We start from the raw sequence: 10901 nt of genomic DNA, 5'->3' as shown, positions 1-10901 counted from the left end.
CATTTTAGGTGAGTTCTTTTCTAGTTTTTGGCAAATTCTGGATATTAGTCCCTTGTCTGAGGTATAATTGGTAAAGATTTTCTCCCATTCTGTGGACTGTCTTTGTACTCTACTGATATTTTCCTTTGCTATGTAGAAACTTTTAATTACATGTAGTTGCCATCTGTTGAAATTTGGAGCTAGTCCTGTGCTATTATTCTGTTCAGAGAATTCTTGCCTAGCCTAATGGTTATTTAATAGCCTAAGGGATTTGGATTTTATTATTAAAAACCTTTAAAATGGCCATATTTAAATCAGCAATTTCATTTTTAAGATTATTCAGAAGAAATAATTAGAGACATATATGTATGAACACAGTGCTTATAACAGTATTTCCTTCCTTCCTTCCCTCCCTCCCTCCCTCCCTCCCTCCCTCCCTCCTTCCTTCCTTCCTTCCTTTGAGATAGGGTTTTTCTGTGCAGTCCTCCCTGGCTGTCCTGGAACTCCCTCAGTAGGTCAGACTGGTCTTCAACTGAGAGACATCCACCTGCCTCTCTGGAGTGCTGGGATTAAAGGCATGCTCCACCACCTACTGGCTGCACAGTAATTTTTTTTTTAATAGAAATTTAGAGCCAGGTGCTGTGGGGCACGACTTTAATCCTAGCACTCTGGAGGCAGAGGCAGGTGAATCTCTGTGATTTTGAGCCTAGCCTGGTCTACAGAGTGCCAGGACATGCTCCAAAGCTACAGAGAAACCCTGTCTCAAAAAACAAAATTTAGAAACCATGTTATTGCTTAGAAAGATAGCCAATGAATTACAATAAATTCATATAATGAAATCTACTTATTGTCTAAATTAGAACACATCTTACTAATTGCAAGAATTAGAGATAATATATTTGAAAGTACTTCGTAAATTTAAAGTTTCTACTTAAATTCTGTTGTATTTATTGGAATAACCAATGTGCTTCTCAATAATCTTGGAAATACAGAAAAACTTACAGATAATAATTAGATGCAGAACTTACATCTGTTCTCACTCTTGATACTAGCTAGTTTAGTGACAAAACTCTGCAAGCATTCTTTGCAAACCTAAGTGACATACTTCCTCCAACAAGGCCACACCTCTTAATCCTTTTAAGCAGTTCCGCTCCCTGAGGACCAACCATTCAAATAAATGAACCTATGGGGGCTAGCTATTCTTATTCAAATCACCACAATAGTTTTTATCTAAAGTTCCTCTCAGTACCTTGTTTAAGTCATTCTAGTCACACTGACTCCAGGTTGTTATTCTACTAAACCAGATCTCTATTTGCCTCAGGCCCTTTGTATTTGCTACCTGTTCTCTATCTGGAAGAAGCAAGTCAGGCTTCTTCACCTTATCAACAGAGCCCTTACTCAATCAACACTAATCCTTTACACTTTCCTTATTTTTGCTCCACAGCATTTATCACTCTCTGACATACTATCTGTTAATCCTTGAAATTTGTCAACTTCTTGAAGGCAGAGAGCTTTGTTCTAGTCTATGCAGAAACCTCCGCGTATCTAACACGTAAGAGGTCAGCAGAGATTTTTTCAAGGGATTAATTAAAGATGTTTTTCTGTAAATTTAAGGACTCAGACAAATACAATTCCTGCAATAGTACCTATTGTTCAGGATGGATTTCTGAGCCTAACATTAAAACAGCTGTTGAACTTACATGCGTTCCCCCTCCCCCATTTCTTTTTGGAGACAAGGTTTCCCTATGGAGCCTAAGCTGGCCTTGAACTCTGTCTGCAGGTGATTACAGGTGGCCAATATCGTATTACACCTGCACTGGCAGCACTGGGAAAGTGGTCTGATCCCAGCTTGAGGTGGAGAGGCTCGATTTCAAACAAAACAAAACCCTTTCAGAAAGCTTGTATGACTGAGACGGTGAGGACAGTCAGCTGCCTCACCCGGAGACACCGAGACTCTCAGGCTATAATATTGGTTAGAAACGTGGTCTCCTAAACTGGCACATCGGCCACAGGGACTTTTCAACATATTCATGTGCTCTTCAACTTCCTGATTCTGTTCTGGGGTGTGGCCCTGGCATCTCTGTTTAGAAAAAGCATTTGATTGGCTTCCAGGTATGTAGCAACGTTGGAGAATCACCTTAAGGAGCTAAAAATAGCTATTAGGAGACTTCTTTCTCACCGGGGGAAGCCTATTTCTGGAGACCTTTGGGGTGTGTGGGGGGATGGGGGAGTGGGGGTTCCGCTCGGCTGCTCTGTGGAGACACAGCCCTCTGGAGAACGCGGTCCCTCAACACCCAGCGGAGACCCAGGTGGTCCGCACCTCCTAGCTGGAAGGCCGCCGCGTCCCAGCGCGCGACAGGTGAAGCTTCCGCGGAGGCGCGCCCGTCCTGGGGACGGCGTCGCCGCGGAGACGCTCGCTCGCTCGCTTGGGGACGACCGCGGGCAGGCTTCCTATCCTTGCACGCTTTCCCTCCCTTCTCCCCGCACCACCGCCCCTTCGGCGTTAGCAGCCAATTCCACGCCATAGGGACCCAGCTCCACCAACTTAGGGCTTTAAAAGCTCCTTCCGAGCTCCAGCACGCCGGCTCCGTAGCCATACACCGCGGGAGTGCTTCGCGGACTGTCCCGCGTGCGCGCACGACCCTAGTTCCCGCCTCCCTCCGGAGAACGTCGGTGCGTGCGTGCGCGCGCCCGCCCCCTCCCGCCTCCCGACGCGAGGGCGGGGGCGCCGCGTGCGCGCGCGCTCTCGTGTGTTCGCCTGCTCGCTACCTCGCTCGCTCTCGGCGGCCGCTCTCGCTGTGGCTGCGGCTGAGGCTGGGGGCGGCGGCGGCGGCGCGAGCGGCGGGCGACGCGGGGCGGTCCGGCGGGTTCAAAGAGGAAAACATGGCGGAAAACAAAGGCGGCGGTGAGGCTGAGAGCGGCGGCGGGGGCAGCGGCAGCCCGCCGGTAACCGCTGGGGCCGCCGGGCCCGCGGCGCAGGAGGCGGAGTCGCCTCTCGCCGCGGTGCTGGTAGAGGAGGAGGAGGAGGAAGGCGGCCGGGCTGGCGCGGAGGGCGGTGCAGCGGCCGGGCCCGACGACGGGGGGGTGGCCGCGGCCTCCTCAGCCTCAGCTCCGGCCGCTTCGGTGCCCGCGGCCTCAGTGGGCTCCACGGTTCCCGGGGGCGCGGCATCGACGCCGGCCCCAGCTGCAGCGTCGGCTCCGGCCCCGGGTCCCTCGTCGGGGCCGCCTCTCGGGCCACCAGCCTCGCTCCTGGACACCTGCGCGGTGTGTCAGCAGAGCTTGCAGAGCCGGCGTGAGGCGGAGCCCAAGCTGCTCCCCTGCCTGCACTCCTTCTGCTTGCGCTGCCTGCCGGAGCCCGAGCGCCAGCTCAGCGTGCCCATCCCCGGGGGCAGCAACGGCGACGTCCAGCAAGGTGAGCAGCAGGCCGCACCCTGGTGAAGATCTGGGGACACGGGCGGGGGTCCTGAGCTGCTCGGACGGTGCAGTGCTGAGAGGTTTCAGAGGTGAAAGCCCCGGCCCCGGAGACGGTTACCAGAGAAGCTGCACCGCCGGAGATACGGGGAGGCAGAAGGGAGGGGTGCCGGCAGCGAGGGGCTGGGGGAGGGGATGCTGCGAGGGAGGTTTGAGGCGCTTCTGCAGGGGGTGAACTAACAGAGACAGAAAAGGGGTCTGCAAAACCCGCCGTAAGAAGTGTTTTTGGGTAGAAGGGCCTGGTCCGGAAGAGTTCGACAAGTGAGTGGTCAGATAGGGGTTGGGATGGATTGCTTTGGAGAGGGGAATTGGCCTGTTCTCGGTTAGGAGAAAGAACTACCGATTGAATGATAATAAAAGACATTGGAGACCTTGGGCTAAAAGAAGGCCCCTCGATGGCATTGGGATGAGGAGCTCGGTAAGTGATAATAGTTGTGAGGGGCCTGCATGGTTAGGGGAAATCCTTGGATTTGAGGATGAAGAAACGAACTTGGAAAGGAAGTGTTAGGAGGTGTTGGGCTTATGCTATTTCATTTGTTATGCATTAATAGGCCCAAGTATTGAGGGCACTGTGGTAGGACTGAATAAAATACCCAGGATTTCATTCAGTCTTAATAGGGGAAATCTATGTAACCTCAGCAGTAGAGGTGGGTACCATGGTTGGGCATAATGGAGCGAAGGTCTGGGAAGCTTCCCGGTAAAGCAAGTCCTGGAGCATGTTTCTTGATGAATGATCACCTTGCTGGGTTGGATGATATTCCCAGCACAGTGCACTTTCTACAACCCTTTAACTAAAGGACATGTAAGGTGATTGGTGGAAATTAGATGTACTAACAGGCTCAATAGTCTGAAACCATTAGGTTTAGATGTGTTACGGATTTGAGATGCAGTATTGGAATTTTCCTTTTTCCTAGAAAAATCTCTTGTGTAGTACTCTAGCTGGGTTTAGGTTAACACACTTAGTATGAAACAATGTTTCTGTATGGAAATTAATACATTAATGGAGTAGGTACATCCTACAATTAAATGAGTTATGTTTCATGACAAGCTTGCTAAAAGGCTTAAAATTTCAAAGCTTTTTGAATTGATTTTGGAACTGCCTTAAAGGAATTGTGGATTATAACAAAGGATTGATTGGGTTTCATCCTGTAGATTAGAGGACCTTCCTGAAGGGTCTCCTTTAGGTTGACTTCAAACCCTGTATAGTGTTGAGGATGACCTTGAACTTCTGATCTTACTGCTTCTGCCTCCTGACATCGGGGTATAGCCATGAACCACTACTCCTAGATTTATATAGTGCTGGTTATAGTTGGAATTTTCTTTGGGGTGCCAACCAGCTCCCAAATAAAGACACAGAGACTTATTAATTACTAGTGCTCAGCCTTTCGATTAGCCTTGTCCCACTATATAACTTAATTTAACCTGTTTCTGGTCATCTACATTTTGTCTCATGGCTTTTTACCTTTCATTCTGTATGTCTTACATGCCTGCTTCCTCTGTGTCTGTCTGTCTGCCTGTGGTTCTCTGCCCCCCTCCCTCAATTCCTCTTCCTCCTAACTTTCCCTGCCAGGAAGTCCTGCCAATATCTCCTCACTATTGGCCCTTCAGCTTTTTATTAGACCCAATCGGGTGTCTTAGACAGGCAAGGCAAAACAGCAACACATCTTTGCATAGTTAAACAAATATTCTGAAGCAGCTGGTGATGGAATCTGGGGTTTCATGCATGGTAGGCAAGTACTTGGTCAACTGAGCTAGTCTAACTTCTGAAGAGTTTTTATATCAAAAGGAAAAAAACATTCAGATTTGTGATCCAGAAAGATGACTTAGGACACTTGGAGGGATCAGGAGACTGCAGGCAGGGAGACTAGCTAGAATCTTGACAATGATCTAGACAAGAAATTCTTTGGAATGGGTAGTAAAGACTGATACCAGATGTTACACAAGGGCACATTTAATATATGGGTGGGTATATGTGAGAAATGCTGAATTTGGGGTTTTCCCTAGGGCTATTTCCTACTAAGAAATTGGAGAGAATGAATTATTTCGAACTCGTTCTGTAGACCATGATGGCCTTGGATTTAGGGGGCTTTCCTTTGCCTTCTGAGTGTTGGGATTAAAGACATGCACCACCATTGCTTGGCTGGGTGTGGTGGCATATACCTGTAATCCCATCACTTAGGCTGAGGCATGAGGATTGCTGTTGCATTCAAGGTGAGCCTGGTTTACATAATGAGTTTACAATGAAACCCTGTCTACAAAGAAGTAAATTAAAATTTGAGTTTTGGTTGATGGAGATACTAAGTGATACTAGGTGTAAAGAAGATAACTGCTTATGGCCCTTAAGAGTATAACAAGACACAGGAGAGTCAGTGTTCTTGTGAAAGCCTGTGTTAGGGGAGACATTTAGAGGGAACCAAAGATCCAAATGTATCCGACTTATTAGCTGAGGGACTGAAGTTACAAAGTTGGCTCTCTAGAATTTGTGTACAGAGAATAATCTGTAAATTCCCTCAATTCTCCTGCCTTTTGTTTTGAACTAAAATAAGTGGAAATGAATAAACACAGTCACTTCTAAATAATGCTGTTTTCTACGTAATTTTGCTTTCTGAGGAGTATCTAAAACAAAGTGAGTATTGAATCAGCCGTTTTTAGGCAGTCTAGGAAATATTTTGTCAATAGTAATTTGACAATTTTTATATGTACCCTTTGCATTTCATAGCATAGTTTAGATCTAATTTTTTACTTGCTCATCTCTGTTTCCTGTTTGCAGAATGTGTGTTCAATAAATGGCTCTTGAGCAAATAAGAATCATCTAAAAGCCGGGCAGTGGTGGCACACACACTTAATCCCAGCACTTGGGAGGCAGAGGCAGATGGATCTCTGAGTGAGTCTGAGCTAGCCTGGTCTGCAGAGTGAGTTCCCTGACTGCTAGGACTACACAGAGAAACCTTGTCCCAAAACTACAAAAACCAATGCCAGGCGTTGGTGGCCCACACTTTTAATCCCAGCACTCAGGAGGTAGAGGCAGGCGAATCTCTGTGAGTTTGAGGCCAGCCCGGTGTCCAGATGAGTGCCAGGATAGGCTCTAAAGCTACACAGAGAAACCCTGTCTTGAAAAACCAAAAAAAAAATACAAAAACCAAAAAATCATCTTCATAATGCTTCAACCGTTTAATACGTACAGCTCCTCATATTGTGTTGATACATAAAATTATTTTTGTTGCCACCTCATACAATACTGTTATGAATCTGTAATGTAAATATTTCTGGAGATAGAGGTTTGGTAAAGGGGTGTGACCCACATGTTGAGAAACTGGAGAGATGACTCTGGTTAAGAGCACCGATTGCTTTTTTTTGTTTTGGGGGGGTTTTTGAAGACAGGGTTTCTCTGTGGCTTTGGAGCCTATCCTGGAACTAGCTCTTGTAGACCAGGCTGGTCTTGAACTCACAGAGATCCGCCTACCTCTACCTCCCAGGTGCTGGGACTAAAGGCGTGTGCCACCACTGCCCAACTTCACTGATTACTGTTATAGATGACCAAAGTTGGGCTCCCAGCACCATGGGAACTCATTGGGGGCTTACAGTTGCCTGTAACATTGCCTGTGGCTCTAGCGTGTACACATGCACACACACACACACACACACACACACACACACACACACACACATACACACACACACCTTTTAAGATTTTAAGATATGAATCATCTGTAGAGCTTATTAAATGTTGATTTTGGGTTTGTTTCAGAGATTTGTCTGATTTGAGATTGACTTCACATAACTACCTTTTAAAATAAGAATTATTTGTGGGTTATTTTGCCTGCATGTATATGTGTGTGCCTAGTGCCTTTGGCCAGAAGAGGGCATCAGATCCCCTTAAACTGACTGAGCTACCATGTGGGTGCTGGAAATTGAACCAGTGCACTTAATAGCTAAGCCATCTCTCCATTCAATTCCATTCCTTAGTTTGTTTTTTATTTATTTATCTTTACTATTTTTTTTGAACTTTTTTTTTCTTTTGAACTTTTTTTTTGGTTTTTCGAGACAGGGTTTCTCTGTGTAGCTTTGGAGCCTGTCCTGGCACTCCTTCTGGAGACCAGGCTGGCCTTGAACTCACAGAGATCGCCTGTCTCTGCCTCCCGAGTGCTGGGATTAAAGGTGTGCGCCACCAACGCCCAGTTTATTTTTAATATTTTTTAATTTAACTGTGCGTCTTTATTTTCAAGGGGGGTGGTTGAATTCATGACCTTTCTCATTCGAGGCAAGCTCTCTACTACTGATTATACGTCCACCTCTTGTGTCTACAGTTTTATTGTTTTTGAAAAGGATCTCATGTAGCCCAGGCTGTGTAACTGAAGATGATCCTTAGCACCTGATCTCCCAAGGACTAGGATTATAGGCTTGTGCCACCAGGTTGAGCTTTGTACACACACTTTTAGCATGCTCCTTCTGTGACTCTGGGGCAGGTAATATCTGTCATACTCTGAAGAACTTGGATTTTAAAATTTTAATATTCATTTTTTGAGTGTTTTATCTGGATGTGTGTGTGCACAGCATGTACATGCAGTGCCCATGGAGGTCAGAAGAGGGCATTGAATCCCCTGGAAATGGAGTAGTAGGAAGTTATGAGCTGCCAAGTGCATGCTGAGAATTTAACCTGGATCCTCTACAAGTGAAGTAAGTGCTCTTAACCACTGAGCCATCTCTTCTGGATTTAAGTATTTTGAGGAACAAGTTAATTTACTGTTAGAACTAGTTCATACTTGTTGAATCTCCATAGTGAACTTTTTTTTTTTTTTGGTTTTTTTTCGAGACAGGGTTTCTCTGTGTAGCTTTGGAGCCTGTCCTGGCACTTGGTCTGGAGACCAGGCTGGCCTCGAACTCACAGAGATCGCCTGCCTCTGCCTCCCGAGTGCTGGGATTAAAAGCGTGCGCTACCAACGCCCGGCTCATAGTGAGCTTTTAAAAGTACTTTTGTGGTTTAAAAATAAAATGTTTGGTGCCTTGTCAGGTTGTGTCAGAAAAGCTTTCACTAGTGTGTACACTTAAATCTATAAATGTAGCAGTAGATATACAAATTTTATTAATGCATCAGAATAAGGTTTCAGATAATGTATTTTCCCCCCAGGACAGGTTTCTTTGTGTAGACCTGTATTGGTACTTGATGTGTAGACCAAACTGGCCTGGAACTCACCTCTACCTCTCAAGTGCTGGGATTAAAGTTGTGTGCCACCAGATAAACTTGTGATAGTACAACGATGAGGCCTCTGATTCCCTGGAGATGGAATTCTAGTCAGTTGTGAGCCACTTGATGTGAGTGTTAGGAATTGTACTTTGATCCTCCGGAAGAAGAGTACATACTCATCATAGCTGAACCATCTCTTCAAACCCACTTTAATTTTTTTAAATTTTTATTTATTTATCTATTTTATTTATTTTGGTTTTTCAAGACAGTTTCTCCATACCTTTGGAGCCTGTCCTAGAACTGTCTGTAGACCAGGCTGGCCTCAAATTCACAGAGATCTGCCTGCCTCTGCCTTCCAAGTAGTGAGATTAAAGGCATGCATCATCACCTCCTGACTGTTAATTTTAATTTTTTTGAGATAGTGTCTTGTATAGCAGAGCCTTGAACTCAGTATTTAGTTGAGTATGACTTTGAACTGATCTTCCTGCCTCTACTTCTGAATACTGAGATTACAGGTGTGTGCTACTTCTCATGGTTTATATGGGACTGATGATTGAATTTAGGGCTTCATGCTTGTTAGGCAGAATTTTACCAACTTAGTATTTTCACCCTGTTTTTCCAGATAGGGTCTTGTTGCTTTGTCCAGACTGTCCTTGAACTCCTGGGCTCTGGGCTCAAGATCCTCCAGGTTCAGTTTCTTGAGAAATTGGGATGTTAGGCCAGGTTAACACTTTGTCTGGCTAAACAGTTCTTAAGGGGTGGCCCACAGAATGTGAGTGCTGTTAACTTTGAGACCCTTTCATGGTTTGCAGGGTTAAAACATTGTTTTGTTTTGTTTTGTTTTTTCAACAACTACACTGCTACATTATTTGCTTTAGTGTGCTGACAACAGTGATGGTAAAAGAACAAGAATGGGTAAAACTGATGGTCCCATCACATAAGATGGTGGGTTCATACCTTACTACTGAGCTGTACCCCCTCCCCAGTCTAAGTCACTGCATCTGTACTGCCACTTTGTTAAGAGTTCTGAGTTGAGTTAGCTGCATTTTTTTTAAATGGAAAATAATTTTTAATTAAAAGTGACTGATAGATGATGTTTTCAGGCATGGGTGTTTGGCAGCCATTATCTCAAGAATGAATGAATTGAGCCTGTCACTTCTAGGAAAACAAGTTGCATTATATGTTTGCCAAGGATAAAAATTAAGCTTTTAAAATTGGGATTTTGGAAAAAGGGTATCTGTTGCTATGAGCCTGACAGTTTTTCAGTATTTAAATCCTTTTCTGATGAGATTGGTAGTGTGTGTGTGTGAGCATGTATTTATATTGGATAATAAAATATCAGCATTTGGAAGAGCTATGCAACTCAGTGAATGAATATTATCCAATTGATCAATGTGTAATGCTGTAATATGCTTAGGAAAGAAAGTCAAAGCATAATAGTCTAGAAGTATATAGATTTAAATATGAGAGAAGTAAAAGTATATCTGAGGTTTAGGGATCCACATTACTACAGACACTTAAATGTACTTTTGAAGTTTTTCTGTTATGTGAAAGAACTGTCAGTTTTTCTACAATTATTTGAAAAGACTACTAAATGTAATCTTCCCTTTTCTTAAGTATATAGTTATATGAGGTCAGGTTTTTATGTGCATCAAAGAAAAAAAGAAGATTGCCTAAGTGTACAAGTACAGGGCCAGCCTGGTTTCAACCTAGTGGAACTTTGACTAGACAACTCTGGTTAATGTGGAAGTTTATATCAGGCCAACTTCTACTAGGAGACATTAAAAGATTGGAAGTATGTAGCAAAGTGTCACTCTTAACTTTGTACATATGTATATATGTATTTCTTTATTTATTTTGGTGGTAGAGATTGAACCCATGCTAGGCACATGCTTTATCACTGAGTTATAGCTCTAGCTTACATCCATCCATCCATCTATCTTAGAAAACTATCTCTGATAGAATTATTTTTGTTATGTGTGTGGTGTGTGTAGTTATGTATGGGTACATGTATGTGTAAGTATATGTTCATATGTGGGTGCCTGCACATGGAAGCCAAAGTTTATGTTGGGTATTTTCCTTGAATACTCCACTTTGCTGAGGCAGGGTCTCTTGCTGAACCTGGAACTTGCCACTACCAGCCAGTCTGGCTAGTGGTCCCCCTGTATGTGACACTCAAGTGTTGAGTGTCAGTAGCCAGGCATATAGTGCTTTTTTTCTTTTCCTTTTTTTTTGTCTTTTCTTTTCTTTCTTTCTTTTTTTTTTT

The 10901-nt window shown here is 44.5% G+C and overlaps 1 protein-coding gene across 2 annotated transcripts in view; it reads left to right on the top strand.

Annotated features, from left to right (window-relative positions):
• Positions 1-2733: 2733 nt before the first annotated feature.
• The window catches only part of Trim33 (tripartite motif containing 33), an 80346-nt gene continuing 72178 nt past the window's right edge, over positions 2734-10901 (top strand). For both annotated transcript variants that reach the window (XM_027393833.2, XM_027393832.2), the window contains exon 1: positions 2734-3391. In XM_027393833.2, coding sequence (XP_027249634.1) covers positions 2863-3391 — 529 coding nt within the window. In that variant the 5' untranslated portion in view covers positions 2734-2862. The remainder of the gene's footprint in view (positions 3392-10901) is intronic.

The sequence above is a fragment of the Cricetulus griseus genome (genome assembly GCF_003668045.3).
Source record: "Cricetulus griseus strain 17A/GY chromosome 1 unlocalized genomic scaffold, alternate assembly CriGri-PICRH-1.0 chr1_0, whole genome shotgun sequence".
Taxonomy (NCBI): domain Eukaryota; kingdom Metazoa; phylum Chordata; class Mammalia; order Rodentia; family Cricetidae; genus Cricetulus; species Cricetulus griseus.
This window is presented reverse-complemented; position numbering and strand designations above follow the sequence as displayed.